The sequence below is a fragment of the Salmo trutta genome, chromosome 13, assembly GCF_901001165.1.
Source record: "Salmo trutta chromosome 13, fSalTru1.1, whole genome shotgun sequence".
Lineage (NCBI taxonomy): Eukaryota > Metazoa > Chordata > Actinopteri > Salmoniformes > Salmonidae > Salmo > Salmo trutta.
The window spans coordinates 58477025-58502585 of NC_042969.1; the positions used below are offsets into that span (position 1 = coordinate 58477025).

The 25561-nt window shown below is 41.8% G+C and overlaps 1 protein-coding gene across 2 annotated transcripts in view; it reads right to left on the reverse strand.

The window, feature by feature from the left end:
* LOC115206174 (alpha-2-macroglobulin) overlaps positions 1–19749 on the reverse strand; it is a 34198-nt gene extending 14449 nt beyond the window's left edge. The window contains exons 1-18 of one of the 2 annotated variants that reach the window (XM_029772851.1): positions 19546–19749; positions 18781–18961; positions 18296–18452; positions 17630–17682; positions 16695–16715; positions 16195–16360; positions 15991–16075; positions 14741–14891; positions 14492–14612; positions 13953–14062; positions 13642–13812; positions 13162–13395; positions 12881–12947; positions 10777–10922; positions 9644–9793; positions 8110–8262; positions 7814–7901; positions 3632–3785 (exon numbers count right to left, since the gene is read on the reverse strand). In XM_029772851.1, coding sequence (XP_029628711.1) covers positions 3632–3785; positions 7814–7901; positions 8110–8262; positions 9644–9793; positions 10777–10922; positions 12881–12947; positions 13162–13395; positions 13642–13812; positions 13953–14062; positions 14492–14612; positions 14741–14891; positions 15991–16075; positions 16195–16360; positions 16695–16715; positions 17630–17682; positions 18296–18452; positions 18781–18961; positions 19546–19631 — 2294 coding nt within the window. In that variant the 5' untranslated portion in view covers positions 19632–19749. Of the gene's footprint in view, positions 1–3631; positions 3789–7813; positions 7902–8109; positions 8263–9643; positions 9794–10776; positions 10923–12880; positions 12948–13161; positions 13396–13641; positions 13813–13952; positions 14063–14491; positions 14613–14740; positions 14892–15990; positions 16076–16194; positions 16361–16694; positions 16716–17629; positions 17683–18295; positions 18453–18780; positions 18962–19545 lie in introns of both variants that reach the window. The other variant, XM_029772850.1, reaches the window with a different exon arrangement.
* Between the last annotated feature and the right edge of the window lie 5812 nt (positions 19750–25561).

The following is a 25561-nucleotide window of genomic DNA, read 5'->3' on the forward strand; positions in this document are numbered from 1 at the left end:
AGCATGACCGGTTTGGCGGTGGGTCAGTCATGGTGTGGGGTGGCATTTCTTTGGGGGGCCGCACAGCCCTCCATGTGCTCGCCAGAGGTAGCCTGACTGCCATTAGGTACCGAGATTAGATCCTCAGACCCCTTGTGAGACCATATGCTGGTGCGGTTGGCCCTGGGTTCCTCCTAATGCAAGACAATGCTAGACCTCATGTGGCTAGAGTGTGTCAGCAGTTCCTGCAAGAGGAAGGCATTGATGCTATGGACTGGCCCGCCCGTTCCCCAGACCTGAATCCAATTGAGCACATCTGGGACATCATGTCTCGCTCCATCCACCAACGCCACGTTGCACCACAGACTGTCCAGGAGTTGGCGGATGCTTTAGTCCTGGTCTGGGAGGAGATCCCTCAGGAGACCATCCGCCACCTCATCAGGAGCATGCCCAGGCGTTGTAGGGAGGTCATACAGGCACGTGGAGGCCACACACACTACTGAGCCTCATTTTGACTTGTTTTAAGGACATTACATCAAAGTTGTATCAGCCTGTAGTGTGGTTTTCCACTTTAATTTTGAGTGTGACCAAATCCAGACCTCCATGGGTTGATAAATTGGATTTCCATTGATTATTTTTGTGTGATTTGTTGTCAGCACATTCAACTATGTAAAGAAAAAAGTATTTAATAAGATTATTTATTTCATTCAGATCTAGGATGTGTTGTTTAAGTGTTCCCTTTATTTTTTTTGAGCAGTAGATAATCAGTAACGGATTACATTTTTCAAGTCACCCGCCCAACCCTGCCCAGGCTTAATGCAAGGCGTTATCGCTGGGATATGATGTAACAGGCCTGGCCTGTGTTAAAAGTGTTTTTAAAAAAGTACAAAGCGTTTGTTAGGTTTTATACTTGTGTTACAAAATGCTTAAAACGCTTAAAAGACAAAAAAGCTGTTGTGTTTGTGTTGAATTGTGTTTCGGAAATAGAGACATGAACCAAGTTTCCATCCAACCGTTTTGCGAGCATAAAGTATGTCGGATAAACATTTTTATGGCCTGATGGAAACAGATAATTTGTCTGTAAAAATGTTCAATTCTTGACCCCCAAAAATATGCTAGACAAGGTGGGACCTTTTTGTGTCAATAAAACAAATAATGCGAGAAATGGCGGTAGAAACACTTTTATGCGCAAATATTGATACAATCAGGGGCGAAAATCTGATATCAACTTTGGAGGGGACAATTACATTAAATTTTCTCAAGAGCAATTCCTGAGGGGGACACCAAAAGTAGTGCGGTAACACATAGCCCATATTGTAATATGGTAAATGTATATTGAGGAACCAAAGAAATAAGGTGTTTGCCGTACTCCTAACTACCGGTACCCAAAACTACACAACTAATCACAACAGCAATACCATTGCCTTTAACAAATCTTAGTTCAGTCACCAGTTTAAGTTGAGAGTGGGGGTATCCATGGCATTTTTCAATTATGTTCCTATTTTACAAGTAAAAAAATGGAGAACCTTTCATAATGTTGCCAAACAAAGACTCAACAAAATTACCTGAGACTCCCTGTCTCTGCCAGTCTGTCCCTGCATATCTGTCCCCAACTCTGCTGTCTGTGTGCCATCTGTTGCCTGCTCTGCCTAATGACATTGTGAAACATTTCCATTATAATTTAATTTCTTTCTTATGAACATTTTATCAACTAGTCTTTGAGATATTAGGCTACTAGGGTTCTTACTTTGCGTTTTTGTACTGAAAAATACTCTGATGTCCGTCTTTTATTTTTCTGCCATTTTTCTACCTGGCTGGCTGGCTACACACACACAGTGTGTAGGTTATTTACAGTAGGAGATGGGCTTCTATCATCTTATCTTTTATCATTCTATTTGGGCTTCGATCTAAAAGGTAGCTAGAAAATGTGAAACGGATTAAAATGACAAGAGTTGACAGCTGTATGAGTTCACCATTTACACAACATATGCTGCAACCTTTTGTAATTTTAATAGTTTGTTTCATATTGGCTGGCTTCCAACAATAGCTGAATTTGCAAAGCTAGCGAGCACCAATTCCGTTTCAGTGGTGTTTGCTATAATCTTTGCTACCCGGGTTAAATAAAGGTGAAATAAAATAAATAAATAAAAGTTCCCATGCGACAATTTAGCTTTTGTACTGAGACCATTAAATATATTTAAGACAATGGTAGAAGAGAGTGTAGTTCTGTTCAGTTTTGACTTCAGTTTATCGCTAACCTTATCACAGGGACTTTGAAGCACTAATTTACAGTAGACACGACCCCTCTGTTACCTTGCCAACTAAGGAACTGGCAGTGGATCAAACCATTGTGAGGCAAAGGGTGGGGGGGGGGGTCGCAATCTTTTGAAACTTAAATACGCGCTATTAAGTGTCTATAATCAGCACAATTGCTTTCATTGCGTATTATTAATATTATTTAAATTACATAGTTATGTTTCAGTGATATATTGGGGGGGACAAATCATATTTTTCCCAGGATGGGGGGGTCGTGTCACCCCCGTCCCCCCCGGGATTTCCGCCCCTGGATATAATAACCATCATATCTAAGTAAAACTTGGAAATATGCGATGACATGTTGTGTGGTCCTCCCACTACGACTAGGAAAAGCATGCAGTTTATTAGGCTACAGATGAAATACATTTTGAAGAACTTCATAAGGTGGTGAAAGTGCAAGGTGATGAGGATGATGCTCCTTTCCAATAAATATTGAGGGTTTTATTCTGGTGACATGATGATCGATGCTTGGCCATCATTTGACAAATAATGTCCATAATAATCTCATCATATAGTCAATTTGATGGAAACATCTCTCCCCAATCGGATGGAAACCTAGCTATAGTTTTCAAAAGGTAGTGGTAATATTTCACTCAGTACAGAAATTTGTAGGCAGTTTACTTACCCTGTACCGTGGGGAAAGTTGTGCCAAGAGACCATTTTCTTTGGACAAGCTATGTTTTCAATACTCTAATGTTTACATTCATTCTGATTATTTCCAGGGATACACAACATCCTGAAATATATGTAGATATCTTTGTTAGAAAAAATACTATATTTCCCTTTGCGGAGTGATGTTGAATGTAAAAAATGTATACATTTACACCACGCACCCCTACTCTGTAATGCAGTTTAATGAGGTACAGGTTCCTAATCTGGACCACTAATGTATGTTTTAATATAGGCGGGTTGGTTGTTTTTCAACAAAACCGACACGTACGCAACTATGGGGCAAAATAGACGGGGTTGGCTTAGATTGTTGACAACAAGTAAACTATATTTTGCCTCCAAATGTTTATTGAAAACATAAATACATTTGTACAATGAGCACTTGCATCGTTACATTTGTTGGTTAGCTAGCTAGAGAATTTTTGCCATATTAGCATAGACATGACATGAGTCAAAACAAAACATGGTATCAATAACAAGATACAACGAGCTGAAATGAGCCACCGACTATTCCCCACATGGCAGCTTCTTGTCATTGTTACTATCTGACCGTTCCGAATCATAGCATCACACAGCCTTCTGCCTCAGCGATGCGCGCACATTATTTTTGTGACATTGTCAGCCAACCCATCTATAAGGCAACAGCCTCACTGTACAGTGCTCTTACCCAACTTCCACAAGATCCCATATCCATGTCTCGGGGAAGAACGTACGGACTGTCTGTATGGGTGGCAGAGGGGCTCCGGATATTCCAGGAAGTCCACCCTGACTCGTTAAAAGGCTGTCCATGGCTATAGGGTGGGCGTAGTGTCTGTAGGATACTACTAAAACAAAACATAGTCATTCTCGTGTTAGAATCAGCCTTGTCAAACCAGACTGAATGCTGCTTTCAACTGTGATGCATGCAGTGTTCAGACTGGTTTAATCAGGTGATGGGTTCTGACTTCTAAACGTGAAAATATGAAATATCCTTATTCATGTCACTGAGGGAGAGAGGGGAATGTAGAACATTTACATTCTGTCAGAATATGTTATTGTTAGACATCAGGGATCCTTTGGAAAGGAGAAGGGCCACAGTCTGGTACAAGTTAACAGGACAGCCGTGAGTTAGGGAGGAGTGAGGAAATTGGGCCGAGATCAGGTCAGATGAATTGAGTAAGAACAGAAATCACTAAAGTTCTGTCTAGCAACAGAGGTGTACTGGCTGTTCCGATGTGTAATGAGGAGACCCAGCATAGGAGGAAGGGTTAAATACCAGTGCTTGTGGTGCCGAAGAGGATGGCTGACGTTTTACATACCCTCAATCAGCCCGACTAACCGGTATCTGTATGTAGCCTCCCTACTTTTATTGTCTCGCTACTGTATATAGCCTCGCTACTATTATTTTTCACTGTCTTTTTACTGTTGTTTTTATTTCTTTACTTACCTATTGTTCACCTAATACCTTTTTTGCACAATTGGTTAGAGCCTGTAAGTAAGCATTTCACTGTTGTATTCGGCGCACGTGACAAATAAACTTTGATTTTATTGTGCTATTTCGTTCGTTTTTCGCGTTTGTAACTTATGTTTTAACTTATTTTGTACATAATGTTGCTGCTACCGTCTCTTATGACCAAAAATAACTTCTGTACATCAGAACTGGGATTACTCACCACAGACTGGAAGAAGCTTTTTCCTTTAACGAGTCCAACGAGAAAGATATACTGCTCTCCCGGGAACAGACCCAGATCCCCGTCATTTGCATGAAGAAAAGACGGAGGCTAAGAGGACGCAGATCATGTTGCCTTCTGAGAATCCGTAGGTGAGCGAGTAAACTCCCATTGCCATCAATTCTACTCGCTAACATGTAATCATTGGAAAATAAAAAAGGATGACCTATGATTACGATTATCCTACCAACGGGACATTAAGAATTGTAATATATTATGTTTCACTTCTGCACCGGCAGAACAGAGAAGCTACGTATGGTAAGACGAGGGGTAGGGGTGTGTGTCTTTTTGTCAATAACAGCTGGTGCTCGATGTCTAATATTAAAGTCTCAAGGTATTGCTCGCCTGAGGTAGAGTACCTTATGATAAGCTGTAGACCACACTATCTACCAAGAGAGTTCTCATCTGTATTATTCGTAGCCATCTATTTACCACCACAGACCGATTTTGGCACTAAGACCACACTCTATAAGGCCATAAGCAAACAAGAAAATGCTCACCCAGAAGCGGCGCTCCTAGTGGCCGGGGACTTTAATGCAGGCAAACTTAAATCAGTTTTACCAAATTTTTACCAGCATGTCACATGTGCAACCAGAGGGGGTAAAAAAAATTCTAGACTACCTTTACTCCACACACTGAGATGCATACAAAGCTCTCCCCCGCCCTCCATTTGCCATATCTGACCATAATTCTATCCTCCTGATTCCTGTTTACAAGCAAAAACTAAAGCAGGAAGTACCAGTGACTCGCTCAATATGGAAGTGGTCAGATGGCACGGATGCTACTCTACAGGACTGCAATGCTAGCACAGACTGGAATATGTTCTGGGATTCATCCAATGGCATTGAGGAGTATACCACCTCAGTCATCGGATTCATCAATAAGTCCATTGGCGACGTCGTCCCTACAGTGACCGTATGTAGATATCCTAACCAGAAGCCATGGATTAAAGGCAACATCCGCATCGAGCTAAAGGCTAGAGCTGCCGCTTTCAAGGAGCGGGACACTAATCTGGACGCCTATACTGCATGAAATCCTTCTATGCCCTCAGACGAACCATCAAACAAGCAAAGCGTCAATGCAGGATTAAGATTGAATCCTACTACACCGGCTCTGATGCTCGTCGGATGCGGCAAGGCTTGAAAACTATTACGGACTACAAAGGGAAACCCAGATGCGAGCTGCCCAGTGACGCGAGCCTACCAGACTAGCTGAATGTTGTTAATGCTCGCTTCGAGGCAAGTAACACTGAAGCATGCACGAGAGCACCAACTGTTCCGGATGACTGTGTGATAACGCTCTCAGTAGCCGATGTGAGCAAGACCTTTAAACAGGTCAACATTCACAAAGCAGCGGGTCCAGATGGACTACCAGAACGTGTACTCAAAGCATGCACTGACCAACTAGCAAGTGTCATCACTGACATTTTCAACCTCTCCCTAACTGAGTTTGTAATACCAACATGTTTCAAGCAGACCACCATAGTCCCTGTGCCCAAGGAAGCGAAGGTAAGCTGCCTAAATGATTACCACCTGTAGCACTCACGTCAGTGGCCATGAAGTGCTTTGAAAGGCTGGTCATGGCTCACATCAAGAGTATCCTCTCGGATACCCTAGACCCACTCCAATTCGCATACTGCCCCAACAGATCCAGATGAAGCAATCTCAATCGCACTCCACACTGCCCTTTCCCACCTGGAAAAAAAGGAACACCTATGTGACAAAGATGTTCATTGACTACAGCTCAGCGTTCAACACCATAGTGCCCACGAAAGCTCATCACTAAGCCAAGGACCCTGGGACTAAACACCTCCATCTGTAACTGGATCATGGATTTCCTGACGGGCCGCCCCCAGGTGGTAAGGGTAGGCAATAACACATCTGCCACGCTGATCCTCAACACTGGGGCCCCTCAGGGGGGTGTACTTAGTCCCCTCCTGTACTCCCTGTTCAGCCACGACTGTGTGGCCAAACACGATTCCAACACCATCATTAAGTTTGCTGATGACAGTGGTAGGCCTGATCACCGACAACCTCTCCCTCAATGTGAGCAAGACATAGGAGCTGATCGTGGACTACAGGAAAAGGGGGGGCGAACATGCCCCCATTAACATCAACGGGGCTGTAGTGGAGCAGGTCAAGAGTTTCAAGTTCCTTGGTGTCCACATCACCAACGATCGATCATGGTCCAAACACACCAAGACAGTCGTGAAGAGGGCACGACAAAACCTTTTCCCCCTCAGGAGACTGAAAAGATTGGGCATGGGTCCCCAGATCCTCAAAAAGTTCTACAGCTGCACCATCGAGAGCATCCTGACTGGTTGCATCATCGCCTGGTATGGCAACTTCTCGGCATCTGACCATAAGGTGCTACAGAGGGTAGTGTGAACGGCCCAGTATATCACTGGGGCCAAGCTTCCTGCAATCCAGGACCTATATAATAGGCGGTGTCAGAGGAAAGCCCATAAAATTGTCAGAGACTCCAGTCACCCAAGTCATAGACTGTTTTCTCTGCTACCGCACAGAAAGCGGTACCGGAGTGCCAAGTCTAGGACCAAAAGGCTCCTTAACAGCTTCTACCCCCAAGCCATAAGACTGCTGAACAATTAATCAATTGGCCACCGGACTATTACATTGACCACCCCCATCCCCCACCATTTCAATGGTACACTGCTGCTACTCGCTGCTTATTATCTATGCATAGTCACTTCACCCCTACCTACATGTACAAATTACCTCTAACCTGTACCCGCACACACTGACTCAGTACCGGTACCCTGTGTATATAGCCTCGTTAACGTTATGTTACTTTTTATAATTTTTTACTTTAGTTTATTTGGTAAATATTTTCTTAACTCTTCTTGAACTGCACTGTTGGTTAAGGGCTTGTAAGTAAGCATTTCATGGTAAGGTCTACACTTGTTGTATTCGGCGCATGTGATAAATAAAGTTTGATTTGATTTGTGTGACTATGTCTTTGTCTGTTCAGCTGTCTGACACATTGGGTGAATAAACTTGGCTTGAGCTTTTCATAGTTGTCCGTTTTTACTCTGTTATTTAGAACCTATCACAAGCTATGTTAGAATAACAAAACCCATACATTTCCCAAGATTCAAAGACGTGGTAAGGAGGACATCTCACCATAGGACTGATGGTACTCGTTCCCCTTGTAACTTAGGCAGGAAGGTACTCTTATAACCAGGTTAGTTGCCAGCTTCAGTCCCAGGTTCTAGAAATATCAGAATCACAAACAAGAGAGCTCAATATTAATGAATGTCTCAGTTTAATTTTTCTATTCTATATGCATTTTTTGCCTCAAAAGGCTACTTTAGAAATGTATAATTTAAGAAGATGAATGCATGGTAACAGAATAGTAACTGATTCTTACGAGAGAGGAAAACAGGCTTCAAGTTAAGTGAAAACAAGGCAGAAGTTACCTGAAAAACTTTCAAAGGTTCATTTTTTTGGTCAGTTGGTCCATCTGGGTATGGTATTACATATCTCCTTGGTCTTACACGTAAACATAACACTGGATCTTCAAGCTGGTAGGGAATGTATGTTGTCTCCTTGACTGGTAACAAATCAAATATCTGGAATGAGATGATAAGGAGACGTGAAATGACCTTGTTCATTGGGCACCAAACAGAAGGCAGTGACTACTTGGACTTGTCTAATAAGAAATACTCAATGTCAACAGTGAAGAGGCAACCCCCAGGATGCTGGCCTTCTAGGCAGAGTTGCAAAGAAAAAGCCATATCTCAGACTGGCCAATAAAAATAAAGTATTATGATGGGCAAAAGAATACAGACACTGGACAGAGGAACTCTGCCTAGAAGACCAGCATCCCGGAGTCGCATCTTCACTGTTGACGTTGAGACTGGTGTTTTGCGGGTAATATTTAATGAAGCTGCCAGTTGAGGACTTGTGATGCGTCTGTTTCTCAAACTAGACACTCTAATGTACTTGTCCTCTTGCTGTGCACCGGGGCCTCCCACTCCTCTTTCTATTCTGGTTAGAGCCAGTTTGCACTGTTCTGTGAAGGGAGTAGTACATAGCGTTGTACGAGATCTTCAGTTTCTTGGCAATTTCTCACATGGAATAGCTTTCATTACTCAGAACAAGAATAGACTGACGAGTTTCAGAAGAAAGGTCTTTGTTTCTGGTTATTTTGAGCCTGTAATCGAACCCACAAATGCTGATGCTCCAGATTCTCAACTAGCCTAAAGAAGACAAGTTTTATTGTTTCTTTAATCAGCACAACAGTTTTCAGCTGTGCAAATATAATTGCAAAAGGGTTTTCTAATGATCAATTAGCTAATCCAAGTTTATCATTTTAAAAGGCTAACACAACGTGCCATTGAAACACAGGAGTGATGGTTGCTGATAATGGGCCTCTGTACACCTATGTAGATATTCCATTAAAAAAATCTGCCGTTTGCAGCTACAAAAGTCATTTACAACATTAACAATGTCTACATTCTATTTCTGATCAATTTGATGTTTTTTTAAAGGACAAAAAAAAAGTGCTTTTCTGTCAAAAACAAGGACATTTCTAAATGACCCCAAACTTTTGAACGGTAGTGTATGCTGCTGGCTCATGTGAGTATAGTGTAGAGAATCATTGAACCATCTAAACCACTGTGAAATATATTTTCCATAATCCAAAATATTGGTGTTTCAGCTGTTTGAAGATGGTGTACAAAACCAAAAGTAAAATAGAAATAGCACACATAGAACAGATATATTGTTTCTTAGACTTGTATTCACGTAGATCTATAACTCACATTTCCACTTTAAGTACCAATAGGGATATGCTTTCCAGCACACCAATTGGCCCACTGTGAACAGACCCACTCCATATCTGCTGTAGTCACTTCTTATTCCCCTGAAGCTGGTTGTTGTGGCCAGCACCACAAAAGCTGTGTATATGGTGGTATGACTGTTGACATTCACTTCAGTGAGCTCTGTTACCTTGTCAGCATCCAGCCTCTTCCCTGGCTCCATGATGTGAACACTCTTGTCCACAGTACTGAGGCCACAGAGGGAGCCGGGCTGGGCGGAGAGCTGCAGGGTGTTCTCCTCCCCTGGGACTGCTTTTGAGGGTGAGAACTCCACCAACACCTGGCACACAGGACATACATACGTGTACATGATACACCTTTAGTGTCTGTTGTAAATATGTACCATTTGTGTTAAAGCGGTAGCTAGCTAGCTCGCGTACTCCCTTTAGCGTTAGCATTAGCATTGTCGTCGGGAATGCATTACTATTTAGCATGCTTATTAGCGATTAGCATCTGTTAGCTTTTGTCTGTGGTGCTAGGCTATTTTTGGTTGTAGGTCGCTCATGCTTATTATGTTTTATAATGTGTTGATCTTTCTACAATGCTCTATTGTTTATTTGTGCATCTAGCATGTGTTTGGGTCCACATAGCTTGTTTAGTTTGTTGACATGCAAATAGGCATATTTTTCCCATACTGTGCTATAGCCTAAGTTCTCCTATTATTTATTTTTTTACAGAACCACAATTAGTATCAGAGAGGGTGGTGTTGTATTTCTGTGTGTGGATCTTCATTAAACCCTTGAACTAGAACTACTGCTTCCTCGTGTTCTGAACGGGCACCTGTGGTGGTTGCTACCTGTGTCACATCCTGACCCTTGTAAGATGTAATTTTCTATAGTAGAGTAGGTCAGGGCGTGACGGGGTGTTTTTGGGTGGTTTTCTATGTTTTCTATGTTTAATTCTGGGGCTCAATTTCTATGTTTTTTTTGGGGGGGGTTGATCTCCAATTGGAGGCAGCTGGTCCTCATTGCCTCTAATTGGAGATCATATTTAAGTAGGGTTTTTTCCACCTGTGTTTGCGGGCAGTTGCATTCTGTTTAGTCTCTGTACCTGACAGAACTGTAAGTTGATCGGTTTCCGTTTGTTATTTTGTCTTTAGTGTTTTTTGAGTTAATAAATATCATAATGAGCACTCAACACGCTGCGCTTTGGTCCCCTCTCTACGACAGCCGTTACAACCAGCCTAAACTCCAGCACCTAAGTTTTTTATTGGTCCTTCGAATTCATAAACAACCCATATTTTTCACATGCATACACACACACCTTGTGTCTGAAACATTTCTCAGTGGGGAAATTCATGCTGTGGGCGATGACAGTCTCACTGGGTAGCATACTGTACACCAGGACCTGTACCAATGGTGCCATCTCTGGAACTACTGCCAACTTCAAGGTGACTTCACCCTCAGTTACTGCAAAGCAAGAGCATATGACACTGAGTACGTTTACATGCACCATAATAATTCGATAGTAAACTGATTATGGCTGAAAACAGATTATGCAATAGTCACCTTACTCTTTGTCTTAATTGGCGTAAAGCCAAAATCAAAGAAAGCATACATCGATTAAAACACCAGGGGCATATAAAACGTTGGGTATGCACAAAATATGCCCCTAAACATGCATGCCCAGTTTTCACTCAAAAGTTGGTGTTTATAAATTCTGAACTTGAAGTGAGAATGTGCTTATCCTCCTGTAAACTTCAGACCATGCGTACGCACAGTTTCTAGTGATTGAAGTACTGCATTGCAAGATGGCAAAAGTAGCATTGTGCAGGAATATGACACTCTTATTTATAACAAAAAACAGGTAGCTAAATACAATAATACTACTACTAATAATTTTCCCTTAGCGAGAAGAGCGAAAATCAATGTATTTTATCTTTGCATTCTAAAAGATGCTTATTTCTAATTATTCATTTCATTACCATGATCATTGCAGAATAAATCCTCACCTTTCTGGCTGTGATGGTTTCATAGGCTACCCCCGAAATAGCCTATAGGCCTACAGCAAGTTAGGATAGGCTACTTGAATTTCTCAAACATAATAGATATCATGCAGAATAAATTCCTCACATTTTCTGGTCATAATGAGTTCATATTCCCGAAGTAGCCATACAAGAAATTACCATGTGCATTGCTCATGTAATTGGGCCTATAAGATAGGCTATTATACTGTAATTTCATGTTTTTACTCATCGCATTGGACAGGGAGCGTGGTTTATAACATGCAGTATAATTTAACAGGTGAACAGCAGTTGATTGTTTGTATTGAAGTGTGTAGGCTACCACTGTAAGTAGGTATACTGTAGTTTTCATTTTAGACAATGTTTCAGAATTCGTGGGCAGTGCAGCATATTTATGTCTTGGAAAATAATTATGCAAAACATTATTGCATTCAAACTATATATTTTTATTTCACCTTTATTTAACCAGGTATGCCAGTTGAGAACAAGTTCTCATTTACAACTGCGACCTGCGATCTGTTTAGAGGTCCACAACAATTTTCAATTGGTTTTGTCTTTCAGAAATGGCCTGGTAGCCAACAGCAAATGTCACTGCAAAATAAATAATTCTGGCAACACCTCCAAAGACATTTGATAAAGTTCGCCATTACTATTTCCTGTCGTTACTGTCTTGGCCAAATTCCAATACCATAAAAGGTAAACGATGAGCGTTTTCTAGGCGGAGTTATAATGCTCGTTGATGCGCGCACAGTTTTATAACAGGTCTGATGTATAATCAGAAACATGCGTATGTATGGCATGCACCAAGTTTATGTATCTCAATATTTGTGTGTATGTGCAGTCTTTTCAGAAATGGTGAACGCAGATATTTAGTGTTAAATTTACGCAACGGTTATGAATGAGGCCCCCGGTTTTCTGTACAATCATTCAAATGATTAGTATTTGTAAAAACCTTATTCGGTGATGCAAACACCTTAATGGTGTTCCAGCAGTGTATTTGATCTGCTCATGTGCTAGCACCAGCCGAGCAATCTGCCTTCTTTAGCGCAAGGGAAGTGAGTTTGAATGTATGTGTTTTAGAAGTAGTTTTCACATACAAACTTTATATGTCCGAACTCAGAATCAAATATGCTTCCCAAAAATAGCATGGTCGCTGTGGTAAAATGTTTATTTTGAACTTGGCTGAACGTTTATTTATCAGTAGCCTGATTTCAGACTTCCATGTAAACAGGATTATTAGGGAAAGTGTTCTTCTTGCAAAGCATGTAAACGTTTTAATCTAAGTGTTATATTAATCTGCCTAGCCACAATAATCGCATTATTGTGCGCATGTAACTGTACACACTGTCATTGTCATCAAGCACCTCCCAGTACGTCCATAATTACTTAATAAAACTTCCTCACCAGGACTCCCCTGCTGTACAGTAACCTTCATATGTCCATGCTGAAGTATCGCCCCCCTGGATAAGGCCTGGAGGAGGGAAAAACAGTTTTCCCATCAAGTCAGGAATAAGGACATGATGAGAAATATTGGTGTTGTATAGGGACATCCTTCCTTTAAAGGTGAGAGGCTGGGACTATGTCTGAAATGACCCTGGTTAAAATAGTGCACTATGGTATAGGGTGCCATTTCGGACGCACCCTCGGTTTGCAGGTTGTCACAGCTTGTTTCTGGTTCTACTCACCAGGTAGACGACATCCACGGAGCCCTTTGGGACGGTCTCCCCTACGATAGCGTACTGGATGGCGATTGACACTTCCTCCCCACATGCCAGTGGTTTCTCCATCTTCTGAATAGCCAGAGAGCTGGACGTTTTACTGTGAGGGGAGGTGGGCTGGATCAGTGAGAGAGTGTGTTGCCCCCTGTTGAAATAGGGGACCATGTATCCAGTGTTCTCCGCTTCTGGTGTGTTGCTAACCTGGAAAGCAACAGAGGGAAGAGAGAGTATAACTAAAGGCCCAATCCCAAATCAACCCTTAGAGCTCCACCTCACCCTCTGATAGGCTAGGTGGAAGTTTCACCATATTGCTTATTATACCAATGGAATCTCCTCAGATCTCCACAAGAGCATGATAGACCTCAGGGTGTAGGGTCAATGGGGTGATTTGGGATTGAGCATAAAGAGTCTCGGAGTCTTTCAAAACCTAGAAGGAATCATACTTACTATGAGGTTAATATCCTCTTTGGGCATAGTGGTTGTGTTGAGGGAGAAACTGGCAATGCCACGACTGTCTGTGGTTAGGTTCTGGAGACGATGTGAGGACCAGCCTTTCTTCTCCAACAGGTAGACTAACATGTCAGAGATAGGTGTGTTGTTGAAGTGAACAACGTTTATCTGAGGAAAAAAGGAGGAATGTGATGCTACATGTGTCACTTACCTACCATTAGTAGTTAAGTAAACGGGAATGTCAAATAACAAATGGCATCCACAATTCAACAAAGTACAAGGAACAATAACACTGGATTTGGACTTACCTTGCCCTCGATAATTGATCCATGTTCATAGATTGTGGGTGTGTCGACAAATGTGAGTTTTCCAATCACATAGGAGAGTGCTATTTGTTTTACCTCTGACCGTGTAATACCTGTTAAAGGAAAACAAATGAGAATAGGATGGTTTATTTAACAAGAACACATGCCACCATGATGCACAATGACAGTTCACAATGCAGGAGCTCAATTGCAGTGCACCTTACACAAGATTTTGAAACATGATTAAGAACACATATACATATATATATATATATATATACACACACATATATATACACATATATATATATATATATACACACATATATATATATACATATATACACACATATACACACATATATATATACACATATATATATATATGTTTGACCGAAGGTCAAACACAGGTCTCCACAATCTAATTAAACATATTGACATCATGCCTTTCACTCTCAATAAAAAAATATGTTTTAATTTGACTGCAGGCAAATGTTGTCATCACTTTTCCCAACTCCAAATCTTTGTGATAAATGACTTGCCTGTCCCCTCCTCCTCTACTTTTGCATTAAAACTAAGCCTGTCTATGAGCATTTTCTGTCCGGCATTCTTTGTGAAAATGGACATGTTGAAGACATAAGAAGCACAGCCAGTTTGGTCCATCTGGGAAAAGCATGCAAAACCACACATTAAGAACTGATTTAAATGCATTTAACCACATCACATTTAAATGTAATATGTTGGTAAAAACAATTATACTGATGATAGTTTCTTCAGGAAAGCATACAGACCTCTATTGACTCTTTGTGGCAGGGGGCTGTATAATCAGGAACTCCTTGTTGAGTTTCCACATCAAATCTCATTGGTATAAGTACATCGTTCCTTAAAGGTCGGCACAACTCTACCTCTGCTTTTCCAGGTACAGGCTGTCCATACGTGTATCTGATTTTATTTCATAATGAAAAGCATAATAGATTTCCGACTTGGAGAGACAGTATATTATAAACCTCATATGAGACATTACAAAGGCTCATACACGCATGCTTACAACAAGTTAAAATACATTTACATTTTAGTAATTTTGCAGACGCTCCTATCCACAGCAACTTACAGTAGTGAATGCATACATTTCAAACTTTTTTTTTCTTCCCATACTGGTCCCCTGTGGGAATTGAACCCACAACCCTGGCATTGCAAACACCATTCTCTACCAACTGAGCCACACGGGACCATGCATTATTCCTGCATTTTTTTTTAAGTCAAGTACTTTCAACATTGTCAATGCATCAAGACCTGTATTGATAAAGCCTATGTGTATGAGTGCTGATCTAGGATCAGTGTAATCGTTTGGTCACATGTGCAGGGGGAGACCTGATCCTAGATCAGCAATCCTACTCTGAGATGCTTTATGACTAAAGGCCCAGCTGTTCATGTAAATGCCACTGTCCCAAACTTTTACATTTGCAGGGTACTCATAGATGCAATTTATAACATTGAGCAGTAGTAGCATTATAGGTCTTCAATTAGTATTTGTCATTAGCACAGATCTGGGTTCAAATACATGAATATTTAAGTATTTGTTTCCAAATACACTATTTCAAATACCCCTAGGAGCAAATAGACATGGGTTGAAATGTATGAAGTATTAAAATATTTGTATTTTAAATGTATTTCAGTATTTCCAAATACATTCCAATACTGAATTACTTGTATTTAAAAAAAAACATGTATTTATTCAACTTGGCAAGTCAGTTAAGAACAAATTATTATTTCCAATGACAGCCTACCCCAGCCAATTGTGCACCACAATTGGGACCAATCACAACCAGATGGGACCAATCACAGCCAGATGTGATGCAATCTAGATTTGAACCAGGTACTGCAGTGACACCTCTTACACTGAAATGCAGTGTCTTAGACCACTGCGCCACTCAGTAAATACTTACTTTTGCATTAGCGCAATGCGATTAATTAGACAGTGACATTAGTGGAGTTACACATAACAACAGTGCATTGCAAAACGGCGATAGTGTAGACTCACGTTGCACACACTTCTACTTTATACTCCTCTTGAACAATGCTGATCTCATCGGTGAGGTTCATTTTGATCTCAAACTTTGGCAAAACTAGATATAAAAGAACAGCAGTTAACTCATGAATGTTCCTGAATTGTGATTCATTGATTCAACTGCCATATCCATAATATTACCTAGCATGAAAGGTAAAATAAAGAAGCTCAACTTACCATATTTTTTTACCTTGAAGTGATGGTATATTTTGTTATCACCAATCCACACTACAATAGCATAGGATCCTATGGGTGCTTCAGAGTTCAGGGGGTGAGAAAGCTGCAGAATGTTGCCACTAGATGATGTATTGACCCACTGTCCAATCCTGTTCTGATGAATATCCTGTTTATTCATCAAAGAACAAGGGACACATTTAGCAGGGCACAACACTGTGGAACGTTCAGATACAAACATGTTATGTAGGCTAAACATGCCTGTCTGACATGTAGAATAAGGAGTCACGTCAGTTCTATTCATGGCATTTCTATCTGCAACGTTCTGAAGTTTGCTTACTGAAGGTGGCCCAGATGTGTTCACATAAAGCTGATATGGAGGCTTCTGGTAACTGCCATGTGGAAATGAATGATGACCTACCTAGCTGGTGGAGTCATTGTCTTATCATGTTGTAGTATTTAGTGACACTCATCATAAAGTAAATTACTAATAAAGGTCTTACCTCAAGTTCCACAACATTGTACTGTGAAGGGCAAGACAAAAGGTTGGTTAATGTTTAATGAATAACTCAAATTCCCCCAAAATAATCAGAGGAGCAAAGCTGTCTACAACTATAGGAATTAGGCAGGTGCTTGGGTTTGTCTCTTCAACTAAATATCACAAGTAGTATTTGCACTGGGACTTTAATATAAATTCAGTAGATTCATTCAATCTCAGGAAAAAAATCCCATACATTCCAATCTGACCTACAGTAAATGAATGGAAAATCTCATGTCCTGTGGTGAATGTTTGAGCACCCTAAAATCCACCCACACAGGTTTATTTAGAGAACCTCTGCAGAACCTTTGCACTGAGTGCTATGGGTCTCAAATGTTTGTGTAGCCTTATCAAACAGACATGGCCTAAAGAATTAGATTTTGCTCCATAGTTGTTCAAAACATTTCCCATTTCCAAAGTCTTATTGTTCATGGAGTACTAACGAGATGTGTATAACATGTTGTGGCTAGTTGATTACTGAATTAAAATAACCATTTACAGTATATTGTCCATAATAAGCCTTGTCCCTGTTCATAAGGCAGGAGCCTATGTCCTGTTTCTGTAGAGTGAAGGAGCCTGGACAGGACGCTTGTCTATTGCTGGGCATTAACCTCAATCCATCTCGTTAATGTTCAGTGCCAAGTAGAGAGGCATCTGATCCCATTCTTTGGTAAGGCTCGACACCCTAAACCTTCCATTCTCAAGGAAGACACTAACCACAAGGCCGCAGAGTTGAGTTGGTTGAACAATATCGTACATAGTGTTACATGATACCTGATTGCTACATCTATCAGACAGTAATGTGAAGTGCTCCTTGAGATTCTTCTGTATTTGTCTTTTTTTTAAGTAATTGAGATATATTGTTTTCAATATTCAATTATTCACATTTTCAAGACTCACCAGCTGATTGACAGGGCTAAAATTGGTATCCAAGGTGATCACTCTAAACTGCACTGTAAAAAGACAATGAAAAGACAAAGCGTCAATGAGAAATTTAGAAGCATAATTTAGCTAACTTTCCCATGTTTTCCAGAAATCCCTGTTGAAGGATTCCCAGATTCCAGGAATCTTTCAACCGGGATTTCTGTAAAACCTGGGATTTTTGGGAAAGTTACCAGAATTTGACAGCTACTCTGGATAGTATTTTACACTGTTGGTACTAAGGCCCCAATTCAATCAATTGCAGATGAAGGAAAACTGCACTGAGTTCACTGAAAATATTTACACTATCAATATAATTTGACTGAGAACACATTCTCATTTACAGCAATGACCTGGGGAAGAGTTACAGGGGAGAGTAGGAGTGATGAATGAGCCAATTGGAATCAACAGATAATGTCCAGGAGAAGAACAGTTTGTAACATGTGATATGTTGGCTCAATTGCCAGTGTACATATTCTGAGTGAACCCACAGCGGATTTTTTTCTTTATCTGCACCTGATGGTACTGTTTCAAGTGTCTCTGGGATGACAGAGCAAACCATCATAGAAACATGCTCCCACCTAATTGTCCTGTTTCTTAGCAAGGAGACTAATTGTGTAGGTTACTGGGTCTGTGTAAAATTACCTGTTTGTCCTGGGTTGTAGATTGGTTTATCCGTTTGGACGAATGTCATCGGGCTGTACGGTTTGATCATGACCTTTCTCTCCTCTGTCGACAGAAACGTTTCACCTCGAACCTCCACCTTAAAGTTTTGCACTTTGTCACTCTCCACATGAGGGGCCTGTCAGGGAGACAATGAACCAATAACACATGATCCAGTGTGGCTTAGTTGGTAAGAAGGTGCTGCAACAATGTCAAGGTTGTGAAGATTCAATCACTTCTCCTTTCATCAGTGTGTTTTCACAATTATTTTTCTTTAGTAGTTAATGTCATCTTTTTTATGTAAAATTTCAGCCAGAATTCCAGAAAAGTTATAGTAAGCCACCACATTTATATTTCCCATAAAATAACCTGGCATTGCACTAAAATGAAGAGATGCATCACAAAGCTAAAAAGTACTGTATACTCTTATTGGAATGGTTCTGGATGTCCACCAGTGCTGGGCTGACCTGAAACTGGAAGCAGCGGTGAAACTCTTGGTCAGAACTCTCTTGGAGAAGAATTTTGCTCTGCTCATCGGCAATCAGAGATATGGTCATGACCAGGGTCTCGTTGGGCTGCAGAAGACTAGCACAAAGCTTGGCTTCTGAGCCTGCCTGGATCACTGCAGGAATGGCTACCATGTAAACCCTAGAGAGAACATATGCATGCACAGCAGCAAACATACAGGAAAATCAGTACAAAATGAGAGTGCACCTCTAAACAAGAAACTACAGATGTAGGATCTTAATTTCACAAGTACTGTTATAGCAAAATAATCCTGCAGCAACACGATTTGAATGTTTTGTCCATAATGTTGCTTGATATGTGGTTCCGCAATTAGCTGGACAAAAGTAGGCTACAGGTTGCATGAAAGTGCAATACTTGTAAATATAACCATGTGTTAGTGCAGGTTTTCAATTAATTTATGTCAAACACAATGCTCGTCTGCATTTCCTGCGGCGCCATGCATGTAAAATGTGTGTAGAGAGTACATGTAAGAACAAAATAAAAAGCTGTAAAAACAAACGTTTATTTTGGGCCCCCCAAAAAATAAAATAATAATAATTAAGATAAAAAAAGAAAGATTCCTTTTTAAAAAGCCTATACTTATAGGTGAAATACACAGAACAAATATCTGCAGAAAGGGTAGATGAAAAACAGTTCTAAATTTGCTCAGGACGAGACGCCACGTCTGATTACTAAATTCTAACTGACTGTGCAGATTTACTTACGGTCTTGGAGTGTTTTGACAGACACAAAGCCAGTGAAAGCAGGCAAAGAATATCCATCTCCAAACGTGAAGCCCAGAAGGAACCATGACTCAATGAGAGAAATAAAAACACCAAGTCAACCTATGTCCCAGTATTCCTACTGGCAAGACCTCCCTACTGCACTGTGTAGAGTACAAGCAGACGAACTGGTGTAGCCAGGTTGAATGATTGAAGTTAAAGCCTTGTGAATGTTTGACCAATTTGTGTCAATAACAGTGATTTTCAGTGATTGGCAGATTCTCTGGCATGGAGACTACACATGCACCATCAATATACATACAGTACAGTGCAGGACATTGGCTTGCACTATGACCTGATTACATCTCAATAGTTTGCATGCAATGCCTGTTTTTTACTCTGTCCATATTAAAAATATATATTTAACTTGTCAAGTCAGTTAAGAACATCTTATTTACAATGATAGCCTATCAGGGAACAGTGGGTTAACTGCTTTGTTCATGGGGAAGAATGACAGATTTTTACCATATCAGCTCAGGGATTCAACCCTGCTACCTTTCAGTTACTGACCCAACGCTCTATCCACTAGGCTACCTGCCGCCCCTTGATAATATACAGTGGGGTCCAAAATTATTGGATCCTTTGATAAAGATGAGCAAAAAATACTATAAAATAAATAATACAAATACTGAGCTACAGTGGCAAGAAAAAGTATGTGAACCCTTTGGAATTACCTGGATTTCTGCATAAATTGGTCATAAAATTTGATCTGATCTTCATCTAAGCCATTCTGTTGATGATCTACTTCTGTGTTTTGGGTCGTTGTCCTGTTGCATCATTCAACTTCTGTTGAGCTTCAATTGGCGGACAGATAGCCTTACATTCTCCTGCAAAATGTCTTGATAAACTTGGGAATTCATTTTTCCGTCGATGATAGCAAGCTGTCCAGGCCCTGAGGAGGCAAAGCAGCCCCAAACCATGATGCTCCCTCCACCATAGTTTACAGTTGGGATGAGGTTTTGATGTTGGAGTGTTGTGTCTTTTTTCTCCACACATAGTGTTGTGTGTTCCTTCCAAACAATTCTACTTTAGTTTCATCTGTCCACAGAATATTTTGCCAGAAGCGCTGTGGAACATCTAAGTGCTCTTTTGCGAAATTCAGACGTGCAGCAATGTTTTTTTTGGACAGCAGTGGCTTCTTCCGTGGTGTCCTCCCATGAACACCATTCTTGTATAGTGTTTTACGTATCATAGACTCGTCAACAGAGATGTTAGCATGTTCCAAATATTTCTGTACGTTTTTAGCTGACACACTAGGATTCCTCTTATCCTCATTGAGCATTCTGCACTGTGCTCTTACAGTCATCTTTGCAGGACAGCCACTCCTAGGGAGCGTAGCAACAGTGCTGAACTTTCTCCATTTATAGACAATTTGTCTTACCATGTGTCGTGACGTTGTATTAGTTAATGTGACGACTGTTGCTCATCGAATGATTAACGGTTTATAATTACGTGATTAAATGAATTAAGCAATGAATCAAGCAATTATTAACTCATTAACCTGGGGCACCATGGGAACATTGTTTTGATTGAGTTTCTATTTCCCAAATTAACTCAAAGGATATCAGAATATCGATTACAACAGTCGCTAAATTAATCAGTTTCCTCTACAGTCTCATAATCTGAAAGTCGTATAATCCGGGAATCTGCACGGACCCGGGCTTTACCACTGAATTTACCACACCAATCTTAGTTGATTATTTATTTACTAGCAAGCTAAAATGATGATAAAAATGCACATACACAAAACACAGTCTAGCTATCGATTAGGACTTAGTATAACGGGCCAACACACTATGGCGCTTGTTACCCAAAATGGGGATTTTAAAGAGAGAGAAATAAAGGAAGTACACGAGAGAAATATACATTTGGGTTCATTTGTCAGCCATGCTTATTTAAAATTAGCCTTGCCCCGAACTGCCGCTCTTATGGGTCAGAATATAATGGTGTAATTACGTGTTGGAGTTCTCAGGTGGGAAGCTCCGCGTGGGTCGTTTAGGCTTCTAAATGACGAAGTTCTCCGGCGCAACTCTCTGGTTGTCCTCACGATGTCAGTGTCCTTCTTGGCTAAGTGGTCTGATCCTCACCCTTGATCGGAAAGGGGTCTTCTGAGGACAGACAGCTCTGTAGCTCAGAGCTCACAGCTTCGGCTCGAATGGTGTCGATACCACGATTCAATGGAGAGTGGAGGCTGGGTAGTTCGGCTTGAATTCACCCGCTTAGACACAGCTACTCGTCCGTAGCTCGTGTAGAAAAATATTTCTTTGTCTTCAACCTTGTGTTTCCTTTTGGGGTTCGTCGACTTTGTTAGACCTTGGCTGCAGCTTGGGGTCAATAGTCTTCTATGTTAATTCTTCACTCTCCTGTCTTATACCCTCGGGTCAGAAGTGGGTGTAACAGCCTTTAGGGCAATTCTCTGGGCGGACCAAGTAAAGGGGGCAAGGCTTAGATTTGGCTAAAAATCCGATTTTAGACACTAACTTCACATTTCATCTTTATCAAAACATTCTGTTTGATTTGGATATTTTCCAAACAGCGTACAATGTATAAACATCAGGCATATACTGGGAAAACTCTTAAAGGTACAATGTTTTCATAATAACGTCATCTCTTAACCTTTAAAAACAAATACAAAAGTTACATACATTTTAATATTCCACTTTTCGTCATAACCACCATTGTGGCTGACGGAAACCATTGTTCCAAAGTCCCTTTATTGCATGTTTAATGTTCTGAGGCCAGTTCTCCATTGTTAGGACAAAGGAATTTCTCTGTATTATGGGCATGAGGTGTCATAAAACCCCCACATCTTCAGACCCCTAGATCTCTCCTCCTCTGTTGGGGGTTTGGGAGATAATCTGTAGGGTGGTGGTCTCCTGTACCCTGACCTGATCAGGACAGTCATGACAGTCCCCCTCTGGTAGGTTCAACTTGGAATGATTCTGCATGTTGCAACCCACCATAAGAATGACCATCGGATGTCCTGGTCTGTGGATCATCAGAGCAGCCCCCCCCCTTTAGTGGTTCCCCCTGGTAGGCTTTCCGCAAGCTGTGGATCACCACCAGAATGGATCAAGGAGGTCTGGCAGTGGCTCTGTGTTCCGGCCCGTCGTCCGGTTATCCCGGTTAGTGGACCTAGGCAGTAACTTGGCAGACGTTAATAACGCACAACACTCAGGCAATACATCATTACATTTCCTCCCCAAACGAGCGGTGTCTTGGCTCTAAGGCTTCCTAAGTGTCAAAGGTAATGAAACGAAAAATTGGAATAAAAACATAAAAGTATACAAAATATGTCTACCACACCTTAATCATCTAATATGGACTATGTTCTATATATGTCCAAGGCCTTGGCTAAATAGCTCTATCATGGCATTGTCTCTAATGTCATGTCTAGGTTGATCCTACTTGCAGGTGGGTAGTTAATGCACTTGGAAAAACTTGGCCCCTGAAGGCCAAAGCTTACATTAGGGACATTACTGGGCTGACCTAGCGAGTTCGGGAGAGGAGGCTGGGACTGGGCCCTGTAAGAGGGTTTCCGGATCCATTGCCACCTTTCCAAAAATCGGGATCGCTTCCGTCCCACGGGTGATCCTAGTATAAGACCTCATTAGGTCTTCCATTGCACGTGTGCGCCTGTGTACGTAGTAGGTGCACACGCCAAGGGAAATGAGGCCAAGGATCATGGTAACAGTCCGGATACTGTCCGGCACCGTCCAAGAGCGGGCGACAGACCAATCTTTTGGTCTGTAGTCAGTCGGGTCGACTAACAGTGCCTCATCCAGTACGCTAAGATCGACAGTCATGGGTCCCTCGTACTGGATTTGGTATTGAAGGGCTTGTGGTAACTCAAGGGAACGTTTAGCAAAAGCGTCCGGCATTTCAATCTCTGTGTCTATCCGGTCGTCGGGAAGGTGGTATAGAGCGAGGTCGTCTACGTGAATAATCGCCCCCTCTGGTACCGTAACAAAAACAGTCTGGTTGGGGAGGTTTGATTGGGTGATGGAGTCATGGCGTTCGTAAGTCATAGTGGCGGACGCGAACGGTGTGTTGACCAACCATCAGTTCCCTACCACCTCCACTTGTGTGGTGGTGGCCCCATCCCTGGCTGTTAGTTTGGCTCTACAGCGTTCTTCGCTGGTGATAGCTTTAATACCACAAAGACGCTCAGTGTTATCCCTGACAAATGGTTTGCTAGGACAAAGGTAGTGGACATCTTTGGTTAGAGTACACATTAGCAGGTTAGGGGTGAGATAGAAATCTGGGTTGTTTTCCTGGTAAGCTACAACTGGGGGCGTGGCAATCTTTACGTGGGTACTGTCGCGCCAAAATCCTACATTGAGAACCGTTTTCAATCTATAGATATTCTCCAGTTCAACAACCGGCAGCGTCAGTAGAAAACCCACTTCATTACGATCAACATCAACGTGTATTGGGATGGCCGACCCCAGACTATAGGCCAAATGTGATTGTAACGGCCTTAGTGTGGTTGAAGTAGCTGAGGTCAATATGTCGTGCACCATTGAGAGGGGCACTAGATATGAGGGGATTCTATTCATGGCCAAGTGGTCCATAGAAGAGCTAACTTCACGGAGAAAATCCTCCAGTAACAACCGAACCAATTGGACATGGGCATAGTCATGGTTCATGACCTCTGCTAGCTTTCCTACAGACAGGATAGTTTTGTTCAGGAGAGTAGCGTGTGTGTTGACCACCAGAATAGTGTCCTGGAGAGACTTTCCCACATGTTGCAACCTAAGGGCCTGTGCCTTCATCTGCTGCTGGATAAGTGGCATCTCTTCAGTAATCTCCCTAACATTCCTCTTGACTGTGGCTAGACTGACTGCGTTGACGGCAGTGGTACCTAGGGCAAATAGTGACCCTACGGCTGCCCCTATCGATAGTAGCGCCCCGACGAATCGTTTTTCTCGCCTGGGCTCAGCTAGTTCTGACTGGGTTACTGTGAACTTTTGGAGTTGGGCCAACATATGGGCAGTGTCTAGCTGGGCGTGCTTAATTGCCTGGCTGGTCCAGTCAGCCCCGGCCCAACTCAAATGCGCCGCAGGTGGAATGTGTTGGCGGTACACATTCTCTGCATCTAGGCGGACATATACCCTCTGCGTGTGTACTCTGCAGTTAGTTATGAGGAGTCCTGGATCGTCGCGGAGAACGATTCCCGTAGGGGGTCCGTTCGTGATTACGTCTGCTGGGTTGGTTTTGACCAGGGCGCAGAGTGTCAGGATCATCCAAAGGAACTCCATCCTACAGAAACGCATAATCAGAGGTTGTTGGATTATTTCAGTTATTTGTATTCGTAAACAAAAATTGTTTTGACAACTATTTTTCTGTTTTTCTTATTTTTAATCAGTACAGCGCAGGACGATATCACTAGTGACAACAGATGTATATCTGGTAGCTGGGAAGAGAATAAAAGATATTAGGTGCAACGTACTGGTCTCCTGGAAGGGATCTGCTGAGGGTACTTAAGAATTTTCTTAATACCTCTGGTTTTTTTCCTAGGGTTTTTATCTATTCGGTGCTGGCTAGCACCCCTTCTATTCCCATGGGGGGAGTGTACAACTTGATTTGGTTCCGGTGGACCCACTTTAATGTGGCGTTTTGTCGACCTTTGCTGATTTTGATCTGGTAAGCTACAGGTGATAGCTTCACCACAATCTCGTGTGGCCCCGTCCAGTGGGGCAGGAACTTTGTTGCGACGCCCGCGGGTTTGGTGTATATGTAGTACCACACCTTATCTCCGACCTCGAACACCTGGTGTGAGGCTTTTTTGTCGTAATAGGTCTTGTCACCTTCTGCACTTCTTTCCAATTGTCCTTGAGCGTACGCAAAGGTAGTCTGGAGATGGTTCCGCAAGTCGGTCACGTATTGATGAGCCGTGTAGGCGGTGGCTGCGGCGACATCTCCCGGTTGGTACAGGAGATGCAGTGGAAGGGTCATT